Consider the following 18,758-nt stretch of genomic DNA (forward strand, 5'->3'; position numbering starts at 1 on the left):
TTAGTTCCACTGGTTTTCACCAGTTCCTTGCTTATGGCACTGCTGGACATTTTCCAGTGTCAAAGGTCAGTGAGCATGATGTGTCTTTCACTGCACCTACGGTCCTCAACTTTGCCTCTTTTCTTCAAAAGAACTTGAACGGCACATCTTGAAACTCCAGCATGCTTTGAAATCTTTGCCTGGAAGAGACAATACAGATACACTATAATTACCTTTTTGCTGTGCTCAGTCTTGCCATGGTGTATGACCTGTGGCATGAAACTGTCTTCCACAACCTAACCTTAGTAGCATAACTTGGCTGTTCTTCACTTAGTTTTAAGCCTCCTTCACAGCTGCTTCTGTTTCAGTTAATAACTGTGTTGTAACCCACATGTGAAATTGAATTGATGATCATTAGTACCTGGTTGGTATAATTGGTTAATCACACACCTTACTCAAATCCTACAAAATTCCTAACTTTGTGCATGTGTGCAAAGTAAGAATTGATGCTGGTTTGAAGCCCAAGGTTAGTCACACTAAATATCGATTTGATTTGGATTTTTCTTACCTCCAGCTGCAGAGTCAAGTGAAACTTTGAGCAATTCCTGTTCCATACCAGATGCTTTGAGTCTGGTTTGGATTTTAGGAGGGAACCTCACAAAAAAATCCATTACAGCCCCTTATTTGAGCATTAAGGTCATTAAATTAAAAAAAAATACCCATCTTCCCTTTTTTTTAGGTTCTTTTTCTGAAAACAGTGATGTTGCTACTACTTGTGGCCATAATAAATCCACATAAAGCTCCAGATGAGTACAACATAATTATTAAAGGGGATTTGGTGTACTTGCATAGCTTCACACTACCAAATCATATTTGTAATTTCTGTAGCTTAAGTAGCAATATCTTTGTAAGTGAAAGACATTTGTAATTTGCTTTTGCCTTTCATGTTTTTTTTTAAGTCCATGACAAAGATAAAGCATTGTAAGAAAAAGTGCTGCTTTACAGTGATTATTAGTCTCTGTAATTTTCTGTGACTTTTCTGTCTATGACTTCAGAAATGAAAACAATTTCTGATCTGAACCAGTGTTTATTCCTTGCATCTGTTCTTTGATTTTAAGAAACAATAGAACTAATTGTGGACATAAATAGATGTTCTGGATAAAACGGCAAGCTTTATGAAAGCACAAAGGAAAGTTCTATGAGTCTCCATGTGTCTTTCACACACTAGTAATTTAGTAGCTCCACATCATTAGAGATCAGGAAAAGCTGACAGCAGTAACTGAAATAAGCAACATCTTCACAATTCATATAAAGAATCCTTTGACAGAGACAAGCCATGTACACACTGGCTGGTGTATAAGGCCAAAAAATGAGTATGATACAGTTTTTTTTTCAAAGTCATGTAAAGCTGCCTACATGGTATGCACAAAAGTTTTGTATGTTGAGGTTTGATCAGTTTAGCCCAAGATCTTTAAACTACCAACATCCTGAAGATTATGTGTTCTTTTGAAGATGATCAGTATATATATTTCAGCAAATAATGATCTCTGCGAAAACCACGTCATAAAGGCTTTGTTGTTTATTTGCATAGGGTATGCATGTTGAATGTTAATTGGTGATGTGAGTCAACTATTACCACAAATGTACTGTATACACCATTGAATTGTGGATCCATCTTTTTATATTTCGTTCATTTCATTAGGTGGCCACTCACAGCAACTATGTTGTAAATGGTTAATTTAGTTGCATGTGCTTAGGATCTAAATAAATATAGCAAAGTGTCAGTGGCAACGAACACAATGTATTTTAACACAACAATTTTACTTTGTGTGGGTTGCACACAATTGGAAGAGCAAACTGGTATTGCATGGGAAAAACATCTGAGGGACTGTGACGTTTGATTTCCACCACTTATCAACTGTTTATTTTTGAACACTGGTTGGTTTACTTGGTACACTGTTAAAGATGGACAAATCAGTTAAATATGATCTGCCTACAGTTCACAAATCCAGTTTTGTGACCTATTTCATAGAGTAGATAATTCAAAAACCTGCTCACTGGAAGTGAATTGATAGAGGTCCTTTTAGATCCTTTATCTGTGTACATATGCTATTTCTGCACTGAACTGGTTTGTAATAAATGTTCGGGGGTGTGCTGCAGTAGCCCTACACTATTTTCCAATTTCTACTCATTCTGATTGTTTTTCAGGGTTTTTTAGCTTCATGTATAGAATGCACAGGTACATTTCTTGTTTGCCTGACTTCACCTACAGTGCAACCATTGACCTTTGTATTTTTCCCAACCCACAGTTCTGGGTTTCGTATCCCTCAAAGTATATTAAATAGTCTTACCTCTTTCCATTTCCCTTTCTCTCCATTAGTTCAAGTAATACAAACAAAGTATAGTGCAGGCAAGAGTATATGTGAGTATTCACGTGTGCCCATTGAATGGACCATGACACACAAGTCATGGAACACGCTGTGGAAGAATTCTTGTAATTTGCTTCTAATGTGTACTCACTGCCTATTGACTACCGACTACCCAACAGTGGGGACTCTCATGATGCTGAAGATTAAAGTAGATAGGTTCATTCTTGCAGATATGATTTATCAGTAGCAGGGCAGTATCTACCTTTCGTGACTCATGGAAGTGACAGAGGTGAGGGACATAGATGGATTTAGGTAAGTATCGAAACTGCTTTAGAAGATATTTCAAAAAGTTCTAGATGGCTGAGTAGGGGTGGAAGGTATGGAAAGAGAGATTGTGTTACCTGGAGATGGACCTTAAGGCAACCCTGTCACATACTAAAGTATATTTAACTAAGCCCATACCTGTAAAGAAGAGACTGTATATTTACTTCTCCTGCTGCCCGCACCACTGAATTCCACTTTGAGAACTAGAAATTGTTCTGCAAAGTCTGCTGATAAACCGACACTTCTTGGAGTGTCAATCGCCATGGTTTACTACAGCTTTCTCTGGTTCTTCTTGTTGATCCCATGTCACTGCTCAGAAGCCACACTTGAGACTGGCCTAGTGGCGTTGATTATTGAAGAATAATTTATACTTTGCATTGAGATTGAGAAAAAAATGCCAAACGGTATACTGCAGTTTCTTCAGTGTAGAAAATTGTATGAAACCTCAAAAAGTTTACTAGGAACCTTGATATGTAGTTCTATTGCAGGGTTTGTTTTTATTCCTTAGCAAAAGTAAAGTTTTCTTTTAAAGAATATTGAGAAGTGTATTTTACCATATATGGCCGGCAGAAGCCAGCTTTTTAAGTTTGTAATGGCAGAGACGTTACATGGGCTTCCAATCACTGTAATTGACTTTTACAGTGCTCTTGTGATCAGGAGCACACCCCACTAGCTCCCAATTGTGAAACGTAACTGCAAACTACTTGTGACAGCATGGTCACTGTGCTGAGAGCTCTGGGTAAAGAAGGGATGGTGGCTGTAAACATAAATGTTGCAGCTCTGTGTTATAGCCCACCAGCTTGCTAACACACACGTGTGTGTGTATGTGTGTATATATATATATATATATATATATATATATATATATATATATATATATATATATATATATATATATATATATATATATATATATTATATACACACAGTGCCTTGCAAAAGTATTCACCCCCATTGGCTTTTTACTGCAGAGTCTGTGCAGAGTTCCACAGCAGAGACTGGAGTATCTATACATAGGACAACAATAAGCCGTACACGCCATAGAGTTGGGCTTAATGGCAGAGTGGGCAGAATAAAACAATTCCTTTCAGCAAATAACAAAATTGCATGTTTTGAGTTTGCGAAAAGGCATGTGGGAGACTCCCAAAATGTATGGAGGAAGGTGCTCTCGTCTGATGAGACTAAAATTTAACGTTTTGGCCGTCAAAGAAAACGCTATGTCTGGTGCAAACCCAACACATCACATCACTCAAAGAACACCATTGCTGTGGGGATGTTTTTCAGCAGTCGGGACTGGGAAACTGGTCAGAGGGTAAGATGGATGGTGCTAAATACAGGGACATTCTTGAGCAAAATCTGTACCACTGTGTGTGATTTGAGGCTAGGACGGTGGTTCATCTTCCAGCAGGACAATAATGCCAAACACTGCTAAAGCAACACTTGAGTGGCTTAAGGGGAGACATTTAAATGTGTTGGAATGGCCTAGTCAAAGCCCAGACCTCAATTCAATAGAAAATCTGTGGTCAGACTTAAGATTGCTATTCACAAGCACAAACCATCCAACTTAAAGGAGCTGGAGCACTTTTGCAAGGAGGAATGGGCAAAAATCCCAATGGTAAGATGTGGAACGCTCAGAGAGACATGTCCAAAGCGACTTGGAGCTGTGATGGCCGCAAAAGGTGACTCTACAAAGTATTGACATTAGGGGGGTGAATAGTTATGCACGTTGACTTTTCTGTTATTTTGTCATATTTGTTGTTTGCTTCACAATAGATAAAAAAAATCTTCAAATTTGTGGGCATGTTCTGTAAATTAAATTATGCAAATCTTCAAACAATCCATGTTAATTCCAGATTGTGAGGCAACAAAATACGAAAAATGCCAATGGGGTGAATACTTTTGCAAGGCACTGTAAATAAGGATGGCAATAAGAGGTTACGTTATATCACATTTTGGGCTAGTATTTTACATGCTAGTGTTTGAGTTTAGACAGTTTTACAAGCATATTTTTACATTTTATATTATATTTTATTATATAAAGAGATTTGTACTTCAATAACAAGAAGTAGCTTTTAGAGCCCTTTCACATTGAGACACCTAGGCCGTCAGCAGTAAAGCGGCGATATTTTTAACCCCCCACTAGTGGCTGAAAAGGGGTTAAATCCACCTGCAAAATGCAGCTGGAGCCCTCTGGCTTTCACACTGGAGTGCATGGGGCAGCTGATTTAGGGCGTTTTGCAGGCGCTATTTTTAACGCTGTAGCGCCTGCAAAACGCCCTCACTGTGAAAGGGGTCTTAGGGGCCCAATGCTATATTTTCCTGCTTAACAACTGTTGGGATAAGAGCCACACAGGAAGTGCTTTGTTTTTAATGAGTATGGTGATTCAGACTTGCATTGTGAGAAGGAGCGACAGTAAAGTGCATCCATTGTTTTAAAGAAGGGTATATGAGTGTGTGTGTGTTCATATGTGTATATATTAATGTATTCCCTTTAAAGATTCAAGAGAATGGAAGTTTAGAGCAATTCTGATATCCTGCCAAATATCCATCTGTGCCCTGCCTGCTTCAGGCTGTCACAAAACCAAGCAGAATGGAACTCTTTGGCTTTGTCGGTATGGTCCATTGAACTCTATAGGGCTTCACTTCCAAAATATACATAAGCATTTGACAACTCAAGCAAGTTAATGTGATGTATGCTGTTGCTGACTTATAATCCTGCAACTGCTAGTTACCTATCTGTCATACTGCCTTCTGTCTTCTATGCTGTGAGTAATTTACCCAGAAAAAATATGCAGATAACATCTGACTTGCCAGATATGCATACATGTGCCAGCATCCCCTTGCATGTCAGCATAAACATTTTTAACTGAAGATCAGCATTTGATATTTTTCTTCAGCCTTTAAACGCTCTGAGGAGCCAGAAGGGAAGGTGAGCTGCTGACAGTGAATAACATTTTAAAGAAAAATGTTTAAGAAGCATGACATCCATTAGCACAAGTAGTACTACGTGGTATTCAGAATCCCATAGCTAAAAATGTTTTAAAGTGTTAGTGGGTTTGGTGAGGAAAATGTAAGATTTTCTCTCTTGGGCAGAAAATCTAAAAAGGCTGAGAAAGGATGATAGGATGGTATAGATGTATAAGTCATAATCGTTTCCATGCTCTCCAACTATATTATTCCCATCCAGCTGCATCTCCTCAACAATATCAATATTAAGGGCCCATACACACCTGTATTACAGAGAAACGTGGTCCAAGTTCCTAAGCTATTCTTGCAGGTTCCCGTGTGGTCTGATTTTGCAGCCCATTCATCTGAAGATGCCTACATATCCCTTATCCCGAAGGAGGGGAAAGACCCATTGAGGTGCGGAAGCTATCGTCCGATAGCTCTCTTGAACACCGGCCTGAAATCATTCAGCAAGATACTGGCTAATAGGATACTCTTATATATACCAAGCCTAATTCATAGGGACCATCCCACACTAGGCAGCACATTAAAGGGGACCAGAAATGCCTTCCGGCACTCCTCAGTGTCCCCGATACCCTCTCCTCTGGTGCCAATTTTGGGTAACCCGGACTTCCCACCCGGCCGTCTGAATCCTATTTTTAGGCGTCTGACTGTGGGTAGGCGGCTCCGCCTTCACAACTTTCTGGGGCAACTCACAGTAGAAACGGGTGTCCGCTAAAGACCCACCGCTGGACTTGTGGAGCAGTCTTCAACTGCGCAACTTTTTGTACCGTGCACCCGGACCCCGGTCATATCACGACAGCTCACAGAACTATAACAAATCTGCCACCGCTGGGAACTGGTCTACCACTCCTTATCTCTAATCTACTCCTCCTTGATTCTACCAGCAGAAGGGTTTATCCTCCCTTCCTCTCTATGTGGGAAGTGGATTTGGGAGTCCAATTTACTGACTCGCAGAAAGACAAGATCCTACACTTTGCCCAGAAGTCATCCATAGCTACCAGAGTCCAAGAGACTTTCTACAAGATCATGACCAGATGATATAGAGTGCCTACTACTCTGCACTGCTTCTCTGCGCAAGTCCCCAGTCTATGCTGGCGATGTGGTGTACAGGATGGAACGATGCTTCACATCTTCTGGGAATGCACTAAAATCAGGCCCTTTTGGCTTGGGGTGGCACACACGATCAAGAACCTGACCAATGTTACTCTTGAAGGGGACCCCAGGACTTGCTTGCTGCACCTCTCAAAGTGACCCATCAAGATATACAAAGCCTCCCTTACCATCCAGCTATTAAACGCTGCTAAGGCATCTATCCCCCTGTGTTGGAGATCGGAGATTACACAGACAAAATCCCTGTGGTTTGCCAAGGTGAATGAGCTAAGAAACATGGAGAATCCCGCTGCCACCTTGTACGGCAGGGAGGAGGCCTTTTGGGAGACATGATGACCATGGCAACACTACATTTACACTGAAGCATACCTCCGGGAGGCTGCACAGCCTGACTGATCCTTAAGGCTCCTCTTCACCCCTTTACCCAACTACCCTTTCCTCCTACCTTCCACACCACACCCCCTCCCCTCCCTTCGGGAGTCCTGTCTCCTAAACCCCATTCCTCCTCCTTCCCCTTGTTCCATCTTCCCTAATCCGTACCCAGTCGTGGGCTGGTTTAGTCAGATAATGTGAATATCCTGTTTTACATCACCCATCTGTTATGTCCCATAGCTGGGCTTAGCTGGTAATATATGGCGCTGGTAGCCATAATATTTGTATTGGGTTATTAAAGTAACTGTCTAGAAGCCTCCCCGGAATAGGGCACTGATAACTTCATCACGCAGCTTCGCCCTTACATGTATAATACAGAATGCATAGCTGGGGGAATCAATATTTGACATCACTATTCTAACAATTAACCCTTTCTGTTACACATTTCTGTTTTTACTATAACCATTGCCATCTGTTTCTGACTGTTAAATTGCATTTTTACCTTGATGTAGAGAATGCATTTAGGTAAAAAACCTTCAGCCTTTACAACCACTATTATTATTATTATTATTATTATTATTATACAGGATTTATATAGCGCGACAGTTTACGCAGTGCTTTACAACATTAGGGCAGACAGTACAATTACAATACAAATTATACAAAAGGGTAATAGCTGTGGAGGATGAGCTAATGAAGAAAATAGTGCAGTTGTTAGATGGAGTCAGGATAGGCTTCTCTGAAGAGGAAGGTTTTCAGGGATCGCCTAAAAGTGGATAAATGTGGAGACAGTCTGATAGATTGGGGTAGCGAATTCTAGAGGATGGGTGAGGCTCGGGAGAAATCCTGGAGGCAGATATGGGAGGAGGTGATGAGGGAGCTAGAGAGCAGGAGGTCTTGGGAGGAACGAAGAGGGTGATTGGGTTGGTATTTTGAGACGAGGCTAGTGATGTAGCTGGGGACAGAGTGGTGGATGTCTTTGTAACTAATTGTTAGTATTTTGAATTTAATTCATTGGGCGAGTGGCAGCCAATGGAGGGATTGGTAGAGAGGGGTAGCAGACACTGAGCGGTTTATAAGGTGGATGAGTCTGGCAGCAGCATTCATGATGGACTAAAGGGGGCATAGTCTATTTAAAGATAAGCCAATGAGGAGGGAGTTGTAGTGGTCAAGGCGAGAGATAACCAGGGCGTGAATCAGGAGCTTTGTGGTTTCATTGGTTAGAAAGGAACGTAGTTTAGAGATGTTGCAGAGGTTGAGATGGCAAGCTTTGGAAAGTGATTGGATGTGGGGCCGAAAGGAGTGTTCAGAGTCCAGGATAACACCTAGTATGCTGACGTGGGGATGGGTGGATGGTTGTGCCACTGCTCTTGACAGAGAAGTCAGGGGAAGGGACACGTGGGGGAGGAATTATTATAAGCTCGGGTTTTGGACAAGTTGAGTTTGAGGAAGTGGTGTGATATCCATACAGATATGTCTGTTAGTAAGTTAGTGATCCATGAGCAGACTGGTGGACTGAGTTGAGGGGTGGAGAGATAGATTTGTGTGTCATCAGCGTAGAAATTATATTGAAAGCCGTGAGAGGCTGACTCAGGGAAGAGGTGTAGATTGAAAATAAGAGATCCAAGAACAGAAACTTGCTTTAATTTTCTTATTCGTTCATCAAGTACACAGTATCAGTAGAATCAAGAATATTATAATGCTGGACACTTGCAAAGAAAAAACCCATTGGCCCAACAACTCTTTGTTCCCTTAATCATTTGCTAGGAGAATGAGTGTCTCTTCTTTTTGGAGAAAAGTATATCAACATTTTTTAGGTGTTTTTACTTATATCAAGACAATTTTCTCTTCAGCCAAGATTCTTATTTATGCTACTGAGCAGGGACTCCTTATCCAGCTATGCAGATTGACTTATCTTCAGCACCACCTTGGAGGCCATACCCTGACCCTGCTGGAATGAGGATTATGGAGCTAGCTTGTACCCTTGGGAGCTGGGCTCTGCTCAAGAGACACCTAGTATACTGGTGGGAGACAGTTTACAAGTCCAGGGCCATGATGCAGCCTCTAGTGTGATCCTGTTCCCTGGGAGTATACCTGCTTTAAACGCAAAGATTGTCTGTGACATGTTCATTGGTTCTACTTGTTGCATTCTCCAGTACTTAAAACCCTTATTTAAAAAAAGTTGGGACGCTGTGCAAAATCGACCTAAAAATAGAATGCAATGATTTGTAAATCTCATAAACACATTTTATTCACAATAGAAAATAGAAAACGTATAATGTGTTTAATCTCTTCCTGACTGTGCTGTAGCTGAACAACGACTACAGCGTGGTCGCACATTTCCAGGAGGGCGTATGCTGATGTTCTCCCCTGTGGTGTGCATCAGCAGGGATCTGTGTTTTTTGTGCTTTGGACACAGCTGATTACAGGTCGGGTACGGAGCCAATCATAGTGGCTCTTTACCATGTGATGAGCTGTGTCCAATCACAGCTTATCACAGTGTAAGCAGGATTTACTGGTTATTGGCAATCTTCTCCTCACACTTACAGCATGTGAGAGGAGAGCCAGTAAGCTGAAATCCACATAGGGGACATCTACACTGATAATCGGGGCACTCATGAGTGCCTTGATTAACAGTTCAGCCCCAACAGTGCCCATCAATGTCACATATCAGTGCAGCTTCATCAGTGCACATTAGTGAAGGAGAAAATTTACTTATTTACAGAATTTTATGACATAAAGTAAGAAAAAAAAATTTCTTTTCCAAATTTTCAGTCATTTGCATTCAGCAAAAAAAAACAAAAAAAAACCCAGAGGTGATTAAATAAAACCAAAAGAAAGCTCTGTCTGTCTCAAAAAAATTATACATTTTTTTTTTGGATACAGTGTTGCATGACCGTGCAATTGTCATTCAAAGTGCGACAACTGAAAATTTACCTGGGCAGGAAGAGGGTGAAAGTGCCCAGTAAGCAAGTGGTTAAACTGAGAAATTGTACAATTTTAAGAACTATCGATGCCCCCACTGAGACCACCGCCTGTAGGGAATTCCACATCCTGGCTGCTCTTACAGTAAAGAACCCTCTATGTAGTTTATGGTTAAACCTATTTTCCTCTAAATTTAATGAGTGGCCACGTGTCTTGTTAAACTTCCTTTCCACAAAAAAGTTTTATTCCTCTTGTGGGGTCACCATTACGATATTTGTGAATTGAAATCGTATTCCCTCTCAAGCCTCTCTTCTTCAGAGCGAACGAGTTCATTGTTCGCAACTTTTCTTCATTTCTAATATCCTCCAGTCCCTTTATTAGCTTTGTTGCCCTTCTTTTTACTTGCTATATTATCAGTACATCCTTCCTGAGGACTGGTGCCCAGAACTGGACAGCATACTCTAGGTGCAGCTGGACCAGATTCTTGTAGAGTGGGAGAATTATAGCTTTATCCCTGGAGTTAATCCTTTTTTGAATGCACACCAATATTCTGTTTGCTTTGCTAGCAGCAGCTTGGCATTGTATGCCATTGCTGGATCTATACTCTACTAGGACCCCCAGTTCCTTTTCCATTCTAGATTCCCCCAGAGGTTCTCCCCCTAGTGTATAGATTGCCTTCATATTTTTGACACCAAAATGCATCATTTTCAATTTTACTACATTAAACTTCATTTTTCATGTAGTTGCCCACCCCATTAATTTGTTCAGATCTTCTTGCAAGGTTTCCACATCCTGCAGAGAAGTTATTGTCCTGCTTAGCTTAGTATCATACATAAATACAGAGATTGAACTGTTTACCCCATCCTCCTGGTCGTTAATGAATAAATTAAATAGGATTGGTCTCAGCACAGAACCCTTTGGGACCCCACTACCCACCCCTGACCATTCCGAGTATTGCATCCCCTCCACTTTTAACAACACTATGTAAGTTTCTGGGAACTGAGGAAACCAGTTGCTTGAGTGTTGGCAGATGAATGTTATTCCATTCTTGCCTGATATAGGATTATAACTGCTTAACAGTTCTAGGTTGTCATTGTTGTATTTTTTGTTTTCAAGATGCGCCAAATATTTTCAATTGGTGAAAGGTCTGGACTGCAGGTAGGCCAGTTCATCACCCAGACTCTTCTATTATGAAGCCATGCTGTTGTCATAGATGCAGTATTAGGTTAAGCATTGTCCTGTTTAAATATGCAAGGCTGTCCCTAAAATTGTCCAGATGGGAGCATACAGTATGCCGCTCATAAACCTGAATATATCTTTCAGCATTGATGGAACCTTTTCAGATGTGCCCATTTCATACACACTAATGCACCCTCTTACCATCAGAGATGCAGGCTTTTGAACTGAGCATTGATAACATGCTTGAAGTTCTCTTTCCTTTTTAGTCCGGAGAATCTGGCATCCATAGTTAACAAAAAGAATGACACATTTTGGTTCCTTGAAGGGTTTCCATTTTGCAACAGACCAATTTAAGTAAGCTTTGGCCCAGACATTACAGGAGAGGACCTGACGTTGACAGTTTTGGTCATTGTCCCTAGAACTTATTGACCATAATCACTGCCTTGATAACTGACTCACAAAAGGCCATAAGTGTACTTGGAAGTCCTCTCCTCCAGAGTCTGTGTCTGACATTCCTTAGCATCCCTACCGATCATTGAATTTTCAGCAGGCTTCTAAGGCAAAAATCATGGGCCCAAAAGTCCTCCAAGTCTGCAAGTCCTCCTCACAATAAGCGGGACACCCCAACTTTCCAAAGGGGGGGAGGGAGGCATCAATTAACTTTTGCAAACACCTGGACTGAGATCATTTGTAATGCCTGTAATGGGCAAAAGCTGGTGTGTCAGAAGCTTGTATTTAGAGTTTCACTTTCTCTGCCTCCTCTCCCCTTCACATTGTCAAATCTACCAGTCTGTCTGAAATGACAAACAGATTAACAGATATCCATGCTGCCTTGGCAGAACTCCTGGGTCAAGGAGTAATTGCAGTTGTTCGTTAAGGGGAAAGGTTTCAGGGATTTTAACCCAAGCTGTACACCATTCCCAAAGCCAGAAGGGGCATCTGATCCATCCTGTACCTCAAAATATTCAAGTGCAAAAAATGTCACATGGAATCCAACAGGTCAGTCATTACCTCCATCAATCCAGGACACTATCTGGCCTGTGTAGACATCAAAGGTACATACTTGCCTGTACCTATATTTCCAGCTTATCTGCTTCCCCTGTGTTTTTCTATGGTCACACAACACCACAAGTTTGTTATAATTCCTTTGCTTTACCACTTCTCTTTTCCTAGTGAAGACCTTTGTACAAGGTGTTGCTCAAATACTGTAATTCTCTTATACAGTGTCCAGTGACTCAGTGAGATCTCAGCATGGTTCTTTTGGCCTTTTAAAGACCACCTTTAGAAGCCATCAGTTCTATTCCATTATTTTTTCTAACTCACAAGGTAATTGCCTCATTGACATGAGGCAAGGCTAAGTTGTCGGCTTTGTTTTGTATGAAAAAAAAAAACTTATCTTTTATGGGCCTTCTTTATTTCTAAGGTGGTCTCTGCCTTCCTCCTTAAACAGGGCATTAATCTTCCATCTTTTTGTCATGCTCTGGTTCATCCTAAAGAGAAACCCCTTTATTGCTTGGATGTGGTTACAACGGTGTGTGTCTACCTCTCAGCTACATCTTCCTTCAGACAGACTGACTAGATTTCCATCATTCATGAAGGTCCCAGTAAGGGAGAGCCTGCTTCACATTCCACCATTTCACGGTAGTTCAAGCAGGTAATTTTTCAGGTGTATATATGTAATATATAGGCAGGACAACCAGGCAGTTAACCCTTTTAAAAAAGAGAGATGGACAGTAGTTGCCTACATCATTTTCTCATGAAGGGTGTACTTTAAGGAGCAAAAAAGCTGTTCAATATGTCTTATAAATAATCTTTTACATACCAAATAGGCATGATTGGTGCAAAAAAAAAAAAAAACAGAAATGTTGAAACAGATTAGAGGGAGAAGTCATTTTGGGGCTGGATTACCTATTGCAGTAAAACATCACGAATGAGGACTTCCTGCTGTACTTAGTAATTTTATTTTTATTTTTCTGTTGAAACTGGTGGATGTGGTTTTCATCATAGGGTGGAATGCTACTAGCTTTTGTTAGAACTGGGGAAGAGTAAAATCGTATGCAATTGGTGAATCAGAAAATAAAAACAATTTGTAAAAAAAAAAAAAAAAAAAAAAAAAAGTAAAACAAATACTGCATACATTATACTTTAGTGAAGTAAGTAAAATAAGTGACCTTATATGTCTGTAATTCTTGCAATACTGTTCAGTTCTCTAATACAATTCTGATTAATAGAATTAAATCTTTTCTTTCCATACAGGAACCTTTTGGACAGAGACACATTTTCCAAATCTGATCCATGTAAGTAAGCTTCTTTTATCAAATACACCCATACTGTATAATCGTAGGTATTTAATGCATTACATTTTTTTTACACTTACATTAATATTGCTAATAGCAGGAGAATCCGGATGCAGTACATTTTAATAGGATAGTAGAAATACACAATTTTTTCACTTTACGTTTTTGTAGCCCATGAACACAAATATATTTAAACAGTTGCTGCTAGCCTCAGGCAAAATTTTCACTGTAATTTTCACGGTACAATTATGCTATTTTGGTACACAACATTATTAGGTGTTTATTACATGTGATTTCTCTTTTTAAAGTTTTACTTCACTACTTCAGAGGTCAATCGATCACAAGTTAACTTCAAGATTACGGTTCACTTTGTGGTTTCTGTAAGCTTCATTTTTATTTGCAGGGGGTTTCACAAAATAAACATAAATCCTCTAAACTACATTCTTGGGTGATGCCTTTAAGCTGTATGTGGTGTCATGGAATAGTGTGATTTTCACATATAGTATCAGCAACAGCATATTGGGACATTACATATTACTTATTAATGTAATTGATTTGCTTAACTTTTATACTTAGCTTGGCTTCAATACAGCTGTAGCATACAAATCTCATTCATGTTAACATGAAATGGCTTTTAGCTAGTTTTGGCTACAACACCTGATTTTTTTAAATCAAGTGATAACAGGGCTGAAGTGAAGTGAAAAATCAAAATATATACTTCAGATAGGGGTTTTGAAGAAATTGTCTAGCACGAGGACAACATCTTATCACTTGAATAGGCAGTAAATAGAAAGAGCTCTTCAATGTGGAACTTCTGTAAATGTATCTGCTGCCGACAGCACTATTGTGGTCTGCAGTGTATCAGCTGTGGTAAAAGTACCAGCAATTTGAGTACCATACGCATAAGGAAAAATACATGGCATTTCATCACAGAACTTGGTAGAAGAAACACCTCCATGAGACAGGTTGAAAGCAAAACACTTCTCTTCTTTGTTCTCATTTTCTGCATCTACCTCTCCTTCACGTTGTTTTCCTGCTGCCTCCACTGCAACATCTGTGGTTTCTAGCGACAGGGAGGGAGGTTTCAAAAAGCATGTCAGAGGCTTAGGGATATGCCACATCAGGTGGGGAAGAGGGTCATAAATGAGGCTATGACAAGGAGAGTCAAGCGAAGGCTTGAACTTCTGAATAATTCTCCTACATCCACCCTACTGTCTCCATCATCCTTTCCAAGGCAGGTGATTACATGTCCCCAGATCAACCTCATGTCCAGCGTCCTAATGCAAGCTTGAAAAAACTGCTGATTTTGCATCTGCTTCCATTCTAGTTTGTTAAATTCACTCTTTTCCTGGTATCATGGCCTGTGCTACACCTCCATTATTTTACCCCGAATTTTGCAGCTGCTCCCATTCTAGCTTGTTCTAGCTTGTTCATCTGACCCCTTTCCTGAATTTATGGCCTGTGCTACACCTCAGTGGCAGGTGACCAACCACCAATATTTTTACACAGAAGGCAACTCCTGCATTCCACGACCATGTAAAATGTATGTCTTTATTGATGGACAGCGATGTCAGTGGCAGGGTACACATAAACATGGATGTGTGGTTCATTGAGTATGGGCAGGAACACATATCTTTCATGGTGCACTGGGAAGGGTGCAGGATAGGGCATGCTACTGGAGCTGGTTGGTACCATCATATATCTTTTCAGATGGTGACAGAGCAGTCACTTGTAGCAATCTCTCCTTACTGGTCTTCATCTTCTGACTACTTCAAAACCATGAGTCCCCCAAGCTCCACAGTGCATTTGCATTATTGCTGTCTGCCACGTGTCTTCAACCTGGTGGTGCTGTGGTTCCTAGAGAAGTATCAGAGGGTTCCAGGAGATTCTAAATCAGGCCTGAAGGGTCTGTGGCCTTTAGGCGGTCAAATCATTGCAGAAATGCAGCGGCAACATCAGCTACTGGCCAAATGCCTCATTAATGACACTCCCACATACTGTGATGAGGCTAGGATAATGATACGCCAGTGGAACACACACTCCGAGGCCTGGTAGACTAGGTACTAGAAGCAGAAGCAAAAAGAAGATGACTGTTTTCAGGCATACTATCTGAGGAAGAGGAGATATACAATTAGAAAGAGGGTTGGAGTGCTGATGGTGAGGGGGAGGAAATGGGGCAGGCTTATGGGAGATAGTTCACCTCTCTCAAACCATGGCAGTTGTGTGTGCTTGGAGTGAGATTGGGGGATTTTGGGCTCTCTGTTGAAGGAAATCTGTGACAGATGAGGTCTTTAATGTTCAAAATGCCTGCACAAGTAGCACAGGGTTTTGATCATCAAAATGGAGCACCACTGTTGGGTGACCACCCTATTAGATACTTGATACAAGGGTAAATTGGTTCATCTGATGCCGACATCACAAAGTGAGCCCAAAATGCAGCACTTTGAGAACCCCTTTCATCATTTCCTGATGGTGGCAGGATCCAATCTGATGACCAACATGCCTTCAGTCCTGCTGCTTTAGGGATTAGGGATCCATGTTTTGGAGCTTTTTTGTATAACCATAGCGGCCAGGCCTCCCTGCAGGCAGCACTCACATGCAGCACTTGAACCACTGACTCCTGACTACATCAGGTCCATGGCTGATGTGGACACTCTTAAATGCGAGGACCACATTGGCTATTGGGTGTCCATATTGAAACCTCTCCTACATAATCAAGTAGATTTTTTTTTTATATTTAAGCTTCATATTTATTAAAAGACAAACAGTGCTGCACAAATTTATGTAAAAACAATTGTAGACATTGGCGTATTTCTTTTAAAGCAGTCCAAAGCCCAATGGGAAACAACTAAAAAATGTCCATAATTGCAGTAGAGAAATAATTGCTTGAGAAATATCAGATGCAGCAGCACCCTAAGTGAATCAAATAAGCTCTCTAGTCTGGGGAGCAGACAGAAGTGATCTGCTAGAGCTGAGAGGAGACACCAGAGAGCACAGCAGCCTGCCAATAGAGACTGGAGAGAGGATAAGAGAGATGCAGTGCTGAGGTGATTTTACTTTGCTTGTGGTGTGTTTTTCATAGGTAATGTGACTCAAAAAATGCATTGAAAACACAACACGGGTGCTTTTTTGATGCGTTCTCACTGCGTTTTCAATGCATTTCAATGGGGAGGTGCGTTTTTTGGTGCAGTTTGACAAATATACACCAAAAATGCAAGATTTTTAACACTGCTTCAGAAGGGGTCAATGATAGCCAACAATAAATTCATGTTTATTTAAATTCATGATATTAATTAAAAAGTCAAAATTAATACCATTATTTTAAAATAAAATATATATTTTTTTTAAAAAAAAGTCAATTTCGGTTTCGATTAAGTGCATCCTAAATTTTCGGAGTCCGCACAAAATTTTTAATTTTGATGTACCACTAGTATTTGTACAAAGGTTGCGCTGGGTACGGCAGAGGCCAGTCACATCTGCAATTTCTCTGCTTTGCTAGCATATTCTTTCTCCCCCAGGCACTCAGCAACCAGTTTTATTTATTTATTTTATTTAATTCATTACAGTGAGGGCAATGGAGACAGAGCTGCAGGGGGAAAACCATAACCCTAACCATGAGCTGCTTAACTTTCCACAACAAGAAATAACATTAACTAGTGGGACTTTTCTGGTACCAAATTCGCCGAACCATTGGTCTTACTGTTAAAAGTAATATTTATCCATCAGAAAGCATTAATGCTTCATAAAAATTTAAATATTGTTCGTAGAGCCCTAAAATCTCCCTTATTGCATATATAATCTGTACAATCAACCCTGCCACATTCTGTATTTTCAAATTGTAATCAGAGCATTTCACTAACACTCATATTAGCACTACGTTTCACCAACAATCAGCTGTGTCAGATGTTGTATTTCCCATTGTGCCCATCATATACAGCCATTGTGGCGGCTGGTGCTCAAAATTTTTTGGGGGGGGGAGCGCAAACAAACTGAAAAGTACTGAAACCCCCCCATCATATGCAGCCACTGTGCCCATCATATGCAGCCACTTGTGCCCTTCAAATGCAGCCACTTGTGCCCTTCAAATGCAGCCACTTGTGCCCTTCAAATGCAGCCACTTGTGCCCATCAAATGCAGCTACTTGTGCCCATGATATGCAGCCACTTGTGCCCATGATATGCAGCCACTTGTGCCCATGATATGCAGCCACTTGTGCCCATGATATGCAGCCATGTGTGCCCATCATATGCAGCCTCTGTGCCCACCACCCCCCCCCACTCACAGGGCTTGCGGCTCTGGCAGCACTCCCAACCCCCCAGCATGCTGCTCTGGCATTGTGGCACTTACCGCCAGGTAGCCACTCAGTGCACCAGAGCGATGGCAACCTCTGCTCCAGCATGTGTCTCCAAGTCATCCACTCCTCTTCCTAAGTGGCAGGCATCCAATAGGGTGGCCTGGCGCTTTTGCCAATCAAGAAACACATCTGATGCCCTGCCTCCTGATTGGTGGGAAGGAAGGTTAGTGTGAATATAGCGAAAATTTATTCGCTATCATCACACAATTGGGTGGGATCAGGGTACACTCTCTGTGCCCCAAGCCCTCTGGCTCTAATCAGGTGCTTCAAAAAGTACCACCCCTCCCGCCCCCACCATAGGAATCCTGAAAGGGGCCGGGCGCATGGATGTGGGGGATGGTGCCCATGTGGTCATTATTCCCAGGGGGTGATCTGGACTGCTCTGTGCAAAACCAATACAGAGTGCAGGTAAGTATAACAGGTTTGTTATTTTGAAACAAAAAAAAAATGATTAGGATCACTTTAAGGATGGGTTTAGAGCAGGGGTCTCCAAACTATGGCCCTCCATTTGTTCAGGAACTGCAATTCCCATCATGCCTAGTCATGTCTGTGAATGTCAGAGTTTTACAATGGCTCATAGGACATGTAGTTGGAGGGCCATAGTTTGGAGATCCCTGGTTTAGAGGAAGACAAACTTAAGTAATGGTGAAATGTATCATTGTTATGTTTGCCAGTCAATTGCTTGAGCGCAAGTGATGGTATCAATAGAAAATACAATCTCAAGATGTCAGTTTTTCTGACTTTACATGTTTATTAGTTGGGCCTTATTTAACTATAGAAAAAAAAAATGCCCTGTACCTTGCAATTTCATTTTCATTTTTTGGAAATATTTTAGTGATTATGGTTTTAGCCCTTGTACACACGGTCAGATATTCCGAC

The 18,758-nt window shown here is 41.0% G+C and overlaps 1 protein-coding gene across 2 annotated transcripts in view; it reads left to right on the forward strand.

The window, feature by feature from the left end:
* Nucleotides 1-18,758, forward strand: part of CPNE8 (copine 8) — a 349,055-nt gene that overhangs the window by 126,861 nt on the left and 203,436 nt on the right. The window contains exon 2 of one of the 2 annotated variants that reach the window (XM_077471338.1): nt 13,485-13,525. In XM_077471338.1, coding sequence (XP_077327464.1) covers nt 13,485-13,525 — 41 coding nt within the window. Of the gene's footprint in view, nt 1-13,484; nt 13,526-18,758 lie in introns of those variants that run through there. The other variant, XM_077471339.1, reaches the window with a different exon arrangement.

This window comes from Lithobates pipiens, unplaced genomic scaffold, assembly GCF_037356315.1.
Source record: "Lithobates pipiens isolate NorthernLeopardFrog02 unplaced genomic scaffold, aLitPip1_a1.2 Scaffold_8, whole genome shotgun sequence".
Lineage (NCBI taxonomy): Eukaryota > Metazoa > Chordata > Amphibia > Anura > Ranidae > Lithobates > Lithobates pipiens.